The 14778-nt window shown below is 48.4% G+C and overlaps 1 protein-coding gene across 1 annotated transcript in view; it reads right to left on the minus strand.

Moving 5' to 3' along the window:
- Positions 1 to 14778, minus strand: part of ALPK3 (alpha kinase 3) — a 60872-nt gene that overhangs the window by 31079 nt on the left and 15015 nt on the right. Inside the window, exons 3-4 of the mRNA XM_030814948.1 lie at positions 7977 to 8094; positions 6112 to 7372 (exon numbers count right to left, since the gene is read on the minus strand). Coding sequence (XP_030670808.1) covers positions 6112 to 7281 — 1170 coding nt within the window. The 5' untranslated portion in view covers positions 7282 to 7372; positions 7977 to 8094. The remainder of the gene's footprint in view (positions 1 to 6111; positions 7373 to 7976; positions 8095 to 14778) is intronic.

The following is a 14778-nucleotide window of genomic DNA, read 5'->3' on the forward strand; positions in this document are numbered from 1 at the left end:
TACACAAGACACAGAAAGGAAAAAAAAATGTTGAGAAGCTTTCAATGCATTTAGGCATCAAAATTAGGATAGGCTGGTTTTGCATTCCCTCTCTAGCCCACAATCTCACCTTTGTTTCAAGCTATTCATCCTTCTCAGAATGTCTTCCTTTTTCTCTTTCAGCTAATTCCTAACTGGGAATATTATCTTTTATATTTTAAAAATTATATTAATTTTTTTTAATATGGCATTTCCCGTAATCAATCTATACATGATGCCAACCAGTCTGGCCTCTTTCTAGATGCCTTCCCTGGTGACTCCAGACCACACTGTTCTCCCTCTCTGGAAGTCCTCTGTTGTCATCATTCACATCCTCTTTGCACTTCTTTCTAGTGAGTCCAGTCCCCTCAATTCAGTAGATAATTCCTCAAGGTAAGGATCATGTCTCTCCTCAATCTCCCTCCATTCAACAACTCTCAAAAGATATTTATATTCATGCCCTCCCTGAAAACTAAAGAGCCCTGATTGTGAGAGGAGAGTTCCCACGCCTTGGGATGATCATCCTCAGGACCTTCAATGCTTCTCAAAAAGAGACACTTAGGTCTCAAAGCATTCAGCAGGGCTCTCCCACACCTACACGGTGCTCTCCAAGGATTTTGGCAGATGGGGCATTCTACTATGTTCCCCTATGTACCTCAGCTCCAGAGATCTGAGGCAGTCCCAGAAAAAAGATCTCAGGTTAGGGCACTAAAAAGCAGACTTTGTGGGCATTGAAGGCCAGTTTCCATTCATCAGTTGCCTCCTGCCCAGAGAGAGAGAGCTGTGTGAACAGCATGCCTGGGCTGGAGGAGAAGCAGACATTAACAACTCAAGAGGCCCCAGCTCTACCATCTGTTCCTCATCCACACCCATGAGAGACGCCTAACTCGAGCTTCCAGAGGTACCCCTTATTCCCAGGAAAGAAAATCAAGACAGAGTAAGAGCGCATTGGCATCATATCCCAGAAACAGGGACCCTTAAAGTAACAAACCCTAACAAGAGACATGCTGGGCTCAAATGAAGAAAAAAACAGAACTTCAAAAGATAGATGAGAAAGAAGATTTGGATCATGGAAATAGAGACTGTGGTTCCAAATGAGAAGGCTAAATATTAAGGTATTGGTTCTTCCAAAGTTTTACTAAAAGCCCATTCAAAATACAAATATGCCTTTAGTTATCCATGAAAGGATTTAACAGGCTTTATAATCTTATTACATGTAATTCATGACTATTTAAAAAATGGTGAACAAAAAAATATAAAGTAAAAAACAATGGTATCTGGGAGTTTGGAGAATTTCAAACAATGATTCTACAGTTTTCCTAGAGGAATAAAAAAGAGATAATAGTTAAGAAAAAATTTTAAAGGAGTGTAAGAGAAGAACTTGCCCTGCCAGAAATCAAACCTATAAAAATTCAAACAAGATTGTCTTGTAAAAAATCAACACACAGATGAATGGATTATGACAGATGTATATGTAGGAATTAAAATTGGCTCTAGTATGTATAAGAATTAGTATATCAGGAAAGAAAAACAAAATAATAGATACGGTGTGAATATTCCACAAATAATTTTGAGGAAAATTACCTATTTATTAGTCAAAAATCAAGCCAGAGACTGATGCTATATTACACACTGAAATAAATTTCAGATTAATTTAAAAATCAAATGAAAGATTCAAACAACAAAAATTAGCAAAAATACAGATTACTACTTAATCTAAGACTAGGGAAGGAAAGCATAAAAACTATGGAAAAAAGGGTTAAAATATTTATACTATACCATCTTATATAGTCATTAAAAATAAAGTTTTTTTGAAGAGTTTTTAGAAACCATGGAAAATGCTCATGAAATGATGAGAAGAAAGCAGGATACTCATGCCTGTAATCCTAGCACTTTGGAAGGCTGAGGTGGACAGATCATGAGGCCAGGAGTTCAAGACCAGCCTAGCCAAAACGGTGAAACCCCGTCTGTACTAAAAATACAAAAATTAGCCACGCATGGTGGTGTGTGCCTATAATCCCAGCTACTGTGGGGCTGAGGCAGGAGAATCACTTGAACCCAGGAGTTTGAGGTTGCAGTAGGCTGAGATCATGCCACTGTACTCCAGCCTGGGCTACAGAGCAAGACTCCATCTAAAAAAAAAAAAAAAAAGAAAGCAGGATATAAAACTGGATCAGAATAAAATGCATATTAAATGGTTAAAAAGGCCGGCGCAGTGGCTCACACCTGTAATTCCAGCACTTTGGGAGGCCGAGGCGGGCAGATCACCTAGGTCAGGAGTTTGAGACCAGCGTGGCCAACATGGTGTCTTTACTAAAAATGCAAAAAATTAGCCAGGTGTGGTGGCAGGCGCCTCTAATCCCAGCTACTCAGGAGGCTGAGGCAGGAGAATCGCTTGAACCCAGAAAGTGGAGGTTCCAGTGAGCTGAGACCACACCATTGCACTCCAGCCTGGAGTGCAGACTCCAGAGACAGAGTGAGACTCAGTCTCAAGAAAAAAAAAAAAGTGTAAAAAACTACATATACACATAAAAAGATTGGTAGATACACCAATGTCCCTTCATCTCTTGGGTGATGGTCATCTCTGGATGGTAGATAATAGGTGGATTTTTACTTTCTTTTGTCTTTTTTTTTTTTTTTTTTGAGATGGAGTTTTGCTCCTGTTGCCCAGGCTGGAGTGCAATGGCACAATCTCGGCAACCTCTGCCTCCTGGGTTCAAGTGATTTTCCTGCCTCAGCCTCCCAAGTAGCTGGGATTACAGGCGCCCACCACTATCCCCAAATAAATTTTGTATTTTTTTAGTAGAGATGGGGTTTCACCATGTTGGCCAGGCTGGTCTCGAACTCCTGACCTCAGGTGATCCACCTGCCTTAGCTTCCCAAAGTGCTGGGATTACAGGCGTCACTGTGCCTGGCCTTTACTTTCTGCTTCAAGTTTTTAGAGTTTCCTCCATATTTTCTACTATGACCATTTTTTTTATAATAAAGAAATAACTTTTTTTTCAAAAAAATTTGGCAGGATAAGAGTATGAAAAAACAGACCAGGCGTGGTGGCTCATGCCTGTAATAGCAGCACTTTGGGAGGCCAAGGTGGGAGGGTCACTGGAGCCCAGGAGTTCGAGAGCAGCTTGGGCAACATAATGAGACCTTGTCTCTACACAAAATTTTTTTAAAAAGAAAAAAATCAGCTAGGCATGGCAGCACATGCCTGTATTCTCAGGCATGGAACTTGGGAGGCTGAGGCAGGAGGATCACTTGAGCCCAGGAGGTTGAGGCTGCAGTGAGCCATGATCGTGCCATGGCACTCCAGCCTGGGTGACAAACAAAGCAAGTTCCTGTATCAAAAAAAAAAAAAAAAAAAATCAAATTAGCTCACTAAAAAGCAACAGCTTAAAAGTATACATAGATGTTAAACACGTTTCACATGTATGACCTATTTAACAATTATTTTAAGTTAAAAAAATAACACAGGGTTTTTGGCTTTGTTCTGTGTCTGTGTGTGTGTGTGTGTGTGTGTGGTTTTTTTTTTTGGTTTGGTTTTTTTTTTTGGTTTTTTTTTGAGACAGAGTCTCTTTCACCCAGGCTAGAGTGCAGTGGCGCAGTCTTGGTTCACCGCAACCTCCACCTCCCAGGTTCTAGCAATTCTCCTGCCTCAGCCACCCAAGTGGCCAGAGTTACAGGCACGTGCCACCACGCCCGGCTAATTTTTGTATTTTTAGTAAAGATGGGGTTTCACCATGTTGGCCAAGCTGGTCTCAAACTCCTAACCTCAAGTGAGCCACCTGCTTCGGCCTTCCAAAGTGCTGGGATTACAGCCATGAGCCACCGCGCCCGGCCTAACCATGGGGTTTTTGTAGGAGCAGTGGAACCAACACAGACAACCTCTCAGGTACCACACTGCCTAAGCCCCTCCTCCTACCTTTGGGAGGCAAGGAAGAGGGGGCTGGTACTTCCTCCTCTGGCCCTACCAGGAGGCTGCCACCATCTGGTATTGGGTTCCTCACCATTTAGGAAGAGAAGCCAGATTTGCACACTAACTTGGCCACCAGCCTGGTCCCTTCCTAAATGAGCTATGAGCGCCTATGAGAGCCATCTCTTCCAAAAGGCCCTGCTGTCCAGCCTGTGGGCTGTCAGGCATGTGCAGCAGCCCCACAAAGCCTTCCCCGGGCCACTGTGAACTTACCATTCCAGTGGCCAAAACTACATGAGACCAGGCATGAGGGGGGCAAGAGTCAGGAACAGGTTCCAGAAAGTCTGGTTTGAGGTCCCTGAGGTTTGTTCCACTCCAAAGCCCTCTGAACTACTGTTCCTACAGTCTAACCTTAGCACCCATGAAATAAAACCATTTCCCATGGTCACCCTTAAAACTAGTCTTTCCCTCCTTCCCACCATGAAAGTTCTCTCCATGGGAAAGCCACTCCTGTTCTCCACAAAGCATCCTTTCCCCTTTGCCCTCTGCCAGGTGCTGTATCAGCTTGTCCCTCATGTGCTTCCCTTCACTGATCCGAGAAACCACCTGTCCTCTGTCCCTACCCCTGGGAAACGCTGCTTTCCTCCTGTTCCCCCATGAAGCCATTCCCGATCTATAACTCCTGCTTCCTCTATCCTAAGAAACAATCTCATCTTAGTTCTCACCAAAACCAGAGGCTGTCTCCACTTAAGGTTATCAGATTTTGCAAAAAGAAAATACTGGGCTGGGCACAGCGGCTCACGCCTGTAATCCCAACATTTTGGGAGGCTGAGGTGGACAGATCACTTGAGGTCAGGAGTTCAAGATCAGCCTGGCCAACACAGCAAAACCCCGTCTCTAATAAAAATACAAAAATTAGCCGAGCATGGTGCCTCACACCTGTAATTACAACTACTTTGGAGGCTGAGACACAAGAATCGCTTGAACCCGGGAGCAGGAGGCTGCAGTGAGCTGAGATCGCACCACCGTACTGCACTCCAGCCTGGGCAACTCCATCTCAAAAAACAAACAAACAAACAAACAAAAAACAAAGAAAGAAAGAAATACTGACACCCAGTTAAATCGGGATTTCAAATAAATAACCAGTATTTGTCTCAGTGTAAATATGTTCTATCTATTTTATCCACCCCAGCCCCACTCTTGAAATACTTTTCCTTCTGCCACTGATAAGAAACACTGTCTTCTTTCTGTCCCACTATAAAACACTGTCTCCCAAAACCTCTGTGAAATAATGCCCCCCAAGCCCCTGAAACATATAGAAATAACCAAAAGGGACAAATTGTTTCCTTCCTGCCTTCTCAATCCCACCCCTCAAGCTCCTTAACGCTGCCACCCATCTGCCTCTTTGGGGAGTGGACACTTCACTACCCCTGTCTCCACACAAAACGTAATCTTTTCTCTGTGAGCTACCTGTTCCCTAGAAGATGATGGCACTCCTGTTATCAAGTGAAAACACTTTGCCTCTGTTGCCCACCATAGTCATATCTGATCCCAACTGCCACTTACTTAGTTCTTAGAGGGCACCAGATTCTTACAACAGCCCTATGAAGCAGGTATTATTATGATTATTATTCCAGTTTTACAACTTGCTCTAGATCACACCATGTTAAGGCAGTCAGATTTGCATATAGGTATGCCTGACTCCAGAACCTTAGATAAACCCAGATTTAACCAGCATTTCCTGGACATTTAGCTTTGTTAAAAATCGAATGAGCAGCCAAGTTGCCACCTGCTGTACACTACAGCGCACACCTGTTCCTCCGTCTCCCCCATGAAACACTGTTGCCTCAGCAAAGCCCACAGAAAGCTCTCCACTGGCCCCCTTTCCCACCCCAGAGAACATTATCTTCTTCCACCTCCCTCCGGGGCACAGTCCCCTTGGCTGTGAACTCCTACACTCCCAGAAGAGGGTCACAGTCAGGCTGTGCTGCCCACATGCCTGGCATCTGGAAACTGGCTGGGATGAAGGGCATGCCTGTGGTCCCTGTAGCTGGCACTCCAGTCCCTCCCCACCCCTTTCTATAAATAGCCCACTGCTCACTGGCTGCCGAGCAGTTGCAGCAAGAGTTTCCATGAGGTCAGCTTCCCAGAGCAGCCTCCAGGCACCCAACACCCACACTTACCTCTCCTGGAGTCCTGTGGCCTGCTTGCCCCTGCAACGGGCTGTCCCGGGTGCCATGTCTCCGCCGGGCAGGGGGGGTCGGCACCTGCACAGAGGCCTGAGGTGGGGACTTTCCTGAGCTCTGGGCCCCGCATTCTGGAGCTTGACTCAGAGAAGAAATGGGCTTGCTGTCAGTGGTGGCCTCTCCTTTGGGCTTTGGAGGGGCAAATCTCTTTCTGTTGAAAGGCCTAGTTGGCTGGGGGGTCAAGGAGTGTGTGGGCTGGCCAGGAGTGCCAGGCACCCCCTCGCTTCTAGCCCTGAGGGGTGCCTTCCCCTTGGGACTCTCTCCAGGCGCCCGGACACTCAGGGTCTGGGGGCCCTCTTCCCCCAGAGGCCTGACTGCCCGGGTGTTCTCCAGGTACATGTCCTTCAAGGAGAAATACACTTCCTGGCCTGGGCCTGGGCCTGGGCCTGGGCCAGGGGCCAGCGCCGGGGCAGGGGCCTTCTGGGCCTTGTCTGGAGTGCCCACAGCAGAGGCTGGCTTCCTGGTATTATCTGTGCCAGAGGACCCAGGCCCCCGTGCAGCCCTGCCTCTAGACTGGGTCTGAACCTGCTCCACGCCCACGGGTCCCTGAGTCCCACAGGAGTCAGGCTCGTCTGAGCTGGTGATGCAGTTTTCTGAAGAACGGCGGCTTCGGGCTGCCTTCTCTAACTCTGGCTTCCGCAGGCCTTGCTTGGATTCCTCATCTTTCTTTTTCTTCTTGGCCCCACTCTCCTCTTTGAGGGTTCTCTGAGGCCCCAGCTCCATGGCGTCACAGATGTATGTCAGCAAGCCATGCTCTCCGTCCTCCCCATTCTCGGGGGCAGCCTCCCCGTTGGTGGTCACTTCTCCAGAAGCAAAACTGTTGATCAGGCCCAAACCTGAGTGCTGAGCAGGCTCAGTCTCTCCCTCCTGCCAAGCCGCCAGGGTCCCACCCTCAGGCTCCCTGGTAGAGACGGAGGGGCCTGGCGCTTCAGCCCCGCTCAATCGCCGCTTTCGCTGGAAGCGGTCGGGGCTGAGCTTGCGCAGCGTGTCGGCCTCCCCGGGCGCCGCCTTCTCGTGCTTCCAGCTCTGCTCGATCTCGCGCAGCTTTGCTGCAGCCTTGCGCTTCAACTTGGCGAACCAGCGCTGGTGGATCTTGTACTCGGTCATGGTGCCCACCTCCAGGACCCCTGAGCAGGACACAATGCCCTTGCTGTTCTGGGCAGAGGCCTGGTAGATGGCGGCATCTTCTTCTCGACACCTAGAGGTAGGAGCGGGAGGTGCCACCTCTCCCCTCCTGGGAGGTGAGAGCCCCCACACCCCCCAGCCAGAGCCGTTCAGAGCCGGGCATGCTTCCCCCTCCCTACGGTAAGCCCTGCCGTGTGCCACGCCCCATCTCACACGTCACAACATACAACACCCTCCATTACAGCTGAGGGAACTGAGGCTGGCAAAAAGGTGGCGGCTGACCAAGGCCATACTGTCCCAGGAGGGATTAGACTTGGGGCCCAGGAGAGCTCCCTTCAGAAGCAGGTGACCAACACAGCCCCTCGTGAAGTCATGATGATACAGTTGCTTTTTTTGGCCGCTGACCTCATGGAAAATATTTCTGTAGGTCAGGACCTCTGCTGGCTGCACCAGCTCTCTGACTGTCAGGAATACTCCCACTCTGGCCTTACGAGCTCCCAAACACTGGAAGGCAGATATGGTTCACCAGGTGGTTCAACCACACAGCAGAATCCCGCCCTCCATCCCCAGAGAGTGCCTGGGCATCTCCATCCAGACTGCTCCATTTCTGAGGGCAGGACCCCAGCCAAAGGGCCCTCGGGAGGGCAGAGAGAGCAAAACAGGCCCTTCTCCCTCACCTGTACAGCTGCAGTGTGTGGCGGTTGCCCTGATGAGTGATCTCATATTTTGGCAAGCCACAGTAGCGGTCCAACTCCGTATCATCCTTGTACCAGGTCACCTCTGGCTCTGGGTATCCTGAGAAAGAAGCAGGAGATTGGGTTGCAGCAAGGCCAGTTCCAAAATAATGGGAAGAGGCTGGGCACGGTGGCTCATGCCTGTAATCCCAGCACTTTGGGAGGCTGAGGCAGGCAGATCACCTGAGGTCAGGAGTTTGAGACCAGCCTGGCCAACATGGTGAAACCCTGTCTCTACTAAAACTACAAAAAAATTACCTGGACGTGGTGGCAGGCTCCTGTAATCCCAGCTGCTTGGGAGGCTGAGGCAGGAGAATCACTTGAACCCAGGAGGCAGAGGTTGCAGTGAGCCAAGATCTTGCCACTGCACCCCAGCCTAGGCAATAGAGTGAGACTCCATCTCAATAATAATAATAATAATAATAATAATAATAATGGGAGGAGAGAACACGAGGCCGTGGCTTCCCAGACCACCTGAAGAGACTGGACAGGACCACCTGCCCTAGGCTTGCTGGAAGAACCGAGCCAGTGTATGATAGCTCAGCTTATTTTTAGAAGCTGGTCCCTGTCAAAGCTGAAAACAATTCCCCTTCAGCAATAGGAAGGAAAATATGGAGGAGAAACTTTCTAGCTTCCTAATGGGAAGGGAGGCAAGGAGTTTCCAGAAATCCTTGGCTACTGGGAATAAGCTTCCTTCTATAGTGGCCCGTTCTACTTCCTCAACTGCAGTAAGGGCTCTATCCTCAGAGGTCTCCTCCCTCATGTCCCAGCATGATCATCTCTTCCAAGAGCCCTCCTCCTTTCATTTCAGGTTCCTGAGCTGTTAGGATTATTTGACAACATGGCTAAAGCACCTATCTGTCCAACCATTCATTCATTTACCTATCATCCATTTGTCCACACATCTACACCTTCCTACCCACCCTGTCACTGGAGTGACACTGACTGAGGTGTCTGCCCAGCCCCTTCTCTGGGCACTTCCAGCCCACCCACAGGAGGAGCTCCTGGCTGTTACTGTCACGTGTCCCTTACCTCTCTGGCCATAGTGGATTGGTCCAGTAACGGACACCAGATCAGCAAATCTAGCTAATTCTTTGACCAAGTATTTGGGAATTAGGACCTAGAGACAGTCTACCATTGTATCTGAAAAATTTAGCTTCCAAAGGGTAGAGCAGCCATGTTCTGCCACATGGACTGAGAAGCAAACACTACAGTGAGAGACGGAAAAAGGAAGTTGATGTTCAGGATTGAATAAGAAGTGAAAGACAGAGAGAGTTCCAAGATACTAGTACTAGTTCCATTCCTTGCCTGGGCACAGCTGTCCTCCTCTTGTCAATTCCATAAGAAGCACCTCTGGACTTACCAATGAATCCTGCTTCATTTCTTAAGCTGACTGATCAGTGTTACTTGCTCGAAATGATACTGCTAACCTACATTCACTCAAAGATATACATTAAGTACATATGACTGGCAAGTTAGGGTTATGAGGACACAGAAGCACATAAGACAGGGTCTCTGCTCTCCAGGAGCTTATTGTGTGATAAAAAAGGTGAGACATGGCATGCACCCACACAAGGCAGCAATGCACCTAGCATCTGCACAGGTGCTCTGCCTTTCCTACTGTCTATGGATGCACCACGCTCCTAAGTAAAGCGGCCCCTCACTGGATCCCACCTGCTCGTGCCTGATCAAGGACATTTCTCCAGCAATTATTCCCGCTCGCTCTTGCATCATCAAACTTTTCCTCTCTGTTACATCTTTCTCATCAGCGTACAAGCCTGCTCTACTGTGTCCTTCTTTAAAAAGAACTTCCTTTGACCCCACAGCCTCCTCCGGCCCCTGCTCTCATTTCTCTGCTCTCTGCTTTACAGAAAAATTCTTTGAAAGAGCTGCCTGTACTCACTATCTTCATTTTCCTTCCTCAAATCAGACTTTATAGCCTCTCTTGCACCAGAATTGCTCTTGTCAAAGTCACTCATGACTTGTACATTGCCAAATCCAATTCCTATGCCCGTCTGCCTAACCCATCAGCAGCACCAACCCCACTTCCTGAAACCTTTGCTTCACTTGCTTCTAGGACACCACTCTTTCTGGCTGCTCCTCCTACTTCACTGGCCACTTTTCCTGAGCTCTTCATCAGTCCTCCCCTCCCACCTAGACCTGCCCCGAAGCTCAGGCCCCAGAACCATTTTCCATTCTCCATCCATACTCACAACCCAGGAGGTCCTAATTCTGTCCTGTGGCTTTCAAATATATGTATGCTCATGGACTCCCAAATTTCTATCTCCAGCCCAGTTTTTTACCCTGGTTGTTATTTCTGACTGCATATCTGGCATTTCCACTTGAAAGTCTAAGAGGTATCAAGCTTACCATGTCCCAACCAAGCTCCTTAGTGCGCCCTCCAAGCCAGTTCCCACAAATCTCAGTAAATGGCAACTTCATCCCTATATTTGGCTCAGGCCAAGACCTGGAGGCAATGCTGTATTGCTTTACTTGCCTCACCTCTACTCCATCAGGCAATCTTGCTGGCCCTCCCTTAGAATATATCTAGAATCTGATCACTCCTTGCCATTCCCCACCAACAGCCTGGTCCACATTCCCATCATCTCACACCTCAATTTCTATAATAAACTTCTCACTGATCTCGCTGCTTGGCTCTCTTCAGCCCATTCTCAGCAGAAAAGACAGAGTGATCCTTTTAAAATAATGTCAGATAATGGTGCCCCTTTGCTCAAAACACCCCAATTAGCTCCATTTCATGCAGCCCTCATGATCTGGGCCCTGTGACCATGCTGGCCCCACCTCCCTCCACTCTCCCCCAGCTTGCTGCACCCACCGATGTGGTCCTGCTGGCTTGCCTCACACACCACAGGAGCACCATGCTTTGACTCCTGCAGGGCTCTGTTACTTCCCTAGAGAGGCCTTCCCTACCACCCCGTGTAAAGCAGCAACACTGTCTCCCAGGCACTTGCTATTCCTCTTACTATGTTTATTTTTCTTCATAGAACACATTGCTACCTGATATATTATACACTTAGGAGTGTGTTGGTTTACGTCCATCCTTTCCATGACAAATATCAGCTCCATGACAGCAGGGACTTATCTGTGTTATTCACTGCTGTGTCCCCAGTTCCTAGAATAGTCCCTGGTATGGAATCAACACTCATTAAATATTTATAGATGAATAAATGAAGCAATGCACTAAGTGCTTAGGGCTGCAGAGAAGGGAGCAATCACCTCTGGCTAGGGACTCAGGAAAGGCTTTTGTAGTGAGTGCCACCTGAACTCAACTTGGAGGGTGGGCAGGATTTCAGGAAAGATGGGTTCAGTCCCTCTGATCTCCCGCTTCCCCTCAGCTTTCACATCACCTGCACTTCCCCTTCACAGCACCAATCACAATACTGTCATTGACTATTTCCTTGCCTATCTCTCCTGCTAGACTTAGGTCCCATGTGGGTAGAAACTGTATCTTGTTCACTGCTATATCCCCACCACCTAAGACAGTGCCTGACACTGAGTGTGGTAATTACTTAAAAGAAATCTGTGGGACGATAAGTAAAGAGTAAGTAGGGTGAACACACAAGGTGGATGGGAAGGGCATGCCTGACAAGGGAACCCCAACATGAGATGGGGAGAGTGACAAGCAAAGGGCATGCTGGGGAACTGTGTACAGGAGCAGGGAGCAGGGGAGGCGAGGCTGCAGCAGCGTCGGCCAGGAACAAACTCTGGGCAGCCCTGGCTGTAAAGCGAGCCCCATGTTTCCACTGTGAGCTAAACCCCCTGGTTACATCACTGTGTGTGTGACCAGAGCCAGCACAGGTGTCCTCACCATCCTGTGAGATGATCTCATCCCTACAAGGGCCCAGCTCAGAGCCTCCCTGCCCCATGACTTGCCCAGCACAGCCTCAGTCTCCAGGGCATCTGAGTCCAGTCAAATCCTTGGGCAAGAGGGCAGGGGTGGGGCAAGGAGGGAGGAGCTGAATGGACCCCACAGCCCCAGGGCCGGGGCCACAGCCTCCATGCCACCCTCTGGTGCTGCCTCTACACAGTGGGGGCCAACCCGACAGCTTAGGGCTTCATAGCCACAATGAGCTTTGGAAGCAAATTTATTTGGGAGGACACATTGCCTTGAGCCCTGAATAATGTGAACTGTATCCTAAAATGCATAAAAGCAGGAGGGCTCCAGGTCCTTCACTCCCAGCTGTGCATTTGTGCATGTCCACAGGCAGGTGTGCACACACTTCCGGCCCTGGTCAGGACAGCCCATGGCGGCACTTGAGCCTGTGGCCTTCCCTCAGCCCCTTCACACCCTGTGACCTCTGTTTCACAGCCAGCAGACCTGACTCAAGAACCCAGCTTGGAAACTTGCAGCCTTGTCCCAACCATTCCCAGTTCACAAAAGCTCCGATTCAAAAGAATAATGAATGGAAATTTAAAGTTTTCAAAAAGCTTTCAAATACATAGAATTTCATTTGACCCTCAGAACACTCCTGTGCAAACGATTGCTAACATTAATGAAGACTTACTACGTGCCAGATACTAAGCTGAATACTTCTCATGTATTATCTCATCTAATCCTCACAAAAATCCTATGAGGAATGTACTCTGCTACTAATCTCCAATTTAAGGATGAGGAAATCCCAGCTCATGAAATTAAAGCTCTTGTCCAAAGTTATCTAGCTAGCAAGTAGAGAGCCACAATTCAAATCTCTCTCTTTTATAACACAGGCTGGTATTTTTTTTTTTTTTTTTTTTTTTTTTTTTTTTTTTTTTTTTTTTTTGAGACAGAGTCTCGCTTGTCGCCAGGCTGGAGTCCAGTCTCCTCACTCCCCCCCTCACGCCTCCTCCTCACCTCCGATACGGACACAGCCCCCCCACGCCGCTATTTTTATTTTTTAGAACGGTTCCCTCCCTCCTCCCCCCCCCCCCCCTGCTTACAGCAAGCCACCCCCCCAGGCTGGTATTTTAATTCCTATTTTACACAAAAGGAAAATGAGGCTCAAAGAAGCTAAGTAACACCCAGGGTCACACAGCTGGCAAATGGCAAAGCCCTAGGTTTCCTTTTCCTTTCTCCCGTACTCTTTCCACTGGAGTTTCTGGGACCAATATATAAGTTTTTGCTTCCAACAGTCATTATATTAGACTTACTTCTCTAAAAAAAGTTTCTTCAGGAACATGGTCCTGTTTCAGAAGACTCAATCCCTTTGTGCAACCTGCCCACTGTTGATGCTTCCTCCTTCCAGCCCAATATGAACATGTGCACCCACATGCAAACACACACACACACAACATAGAATCTACAAAGAGCTGAGGAGAGTGGAGGAGGGAAGCCCCTGTGCTGGAGAGAGTAGGCTGCCTCAAGGAAGACAGCAGCACTCTGGCCAGAGGGGTCCCTGGGGGAGACAGGGGCTAGCGGAGGCCCACTATCTTCCCATAAGCCTACTGTGAGTTGGAAGAAACCCAGGACCTTGCCTGTCTTCTCCGTGACCCCAAGGGCTTCCATCACAGGTCAGCCAGCAGGAGCACTGGCGCAGATGACTCTCCCTCACCTGGACTAAGTTCTGACCACCAGGAAAGCATCACCTCTGCCTGACAGGGCCCTGGTGGGCTGACTCATCCTAGCCTTGTTTAGGAAATGCTATCAGCAGTGAGGAAGGAAGAGTGCACGTGTGATCACTCTGGAGACAAGCCAAGAGCAGAACAGCAGCCTCACACAGAGGCCAGTCTCAGCCAGAGGTCCATCCACCTTCCACCTCTCCAGACTAGAGAGCTCCTGTGTCTAACCCTGCCTCTTTAGTTTGCAGAACCTTCTGCATTGCCCCTCCTCTCCTTCCTTTCCCTCTCCTACAGCCTGCATTTTCTCCTTGCTAAATAGAAAAGGCTTGTTTGAGGTGTGCTACGGTGATCATAGAGACCTCTTTCCTAATGTGCTACACAAAACTCAGGTAAAGCTGAGATTCTGAATGTATGTGAGGATGAGTGGGGGCAGGAAAGGAGAAGATCAACAATGGACTAAGGTATGGATATCAGAGACAGCCAGAGCCCCAGAAACCTTACAGACTCCATTGGTAGCGTTGTAGGTCTCGGCACAGTAAATGCTATGATATACACAGTAGGTAGGTTGTATGATATACAACCATATATCATAAAATAAATGTCTGAGCAGCCCTGCCTGGTCATCATGAGATGTGGCAGAAAAGCTTGCTCCTTTGGATTGGGCTTGAAACAGGGAACAGCTTACTTCCATGATGACACTGGGAGCATTTGATAAAATACCCCATGATTCTATAAGCCAGACTCATTCTGACATCTCCACATTGCTCTTAAACTCCATGGCTACAAAGAACAGAATGGAAAAGGAGAGGAGGGAAAGCCATCCCTGACACGTGCATCTCTCAAGTGGTCCCAGGTCCCCCACTGCAGCTGCCATTACCAAGGTACCAAAGCTGCAGCTGAAATGAACAGGCAATATGGAAAGTGGAAAAGGTACTGGTTTTGTCATCAGCACAGTCAAGCTTCACTGTGGTTATCTGATATGTACTGAGCATCTTTGTGCCAGCTCTGGAGAGGCATGATGTGTCAGGTGTGTGCCCTGTCCTTGTAGATGTCACGATCTTGTTGGAGAGAGAGATGTGTAAACAAAAAAACTATGTGGTGGAGGATGGAGCAAGAGCTCTCCTGGAAACACTGGAGATGACCTCCCAGAGGGCAAGCCCCTTGAAAGATGAGACGGAATTTGCCAGGC

The sequence above is a fragment of the Nomascus leucogenys genome, chromosome 6 (genome assembly GCF_006542625.1).
Source record: "Nomascus leucogenys isolate Asia chromosome 6, Asia_NLE_v1, whole genome shotgun sequence".
Taxonomy (NCBI): Eukaryota; Metazoa; Chordata; class Mammalia; order Primates; family Hylobatidae; genus Nomascus; species Nomascus leucogenys.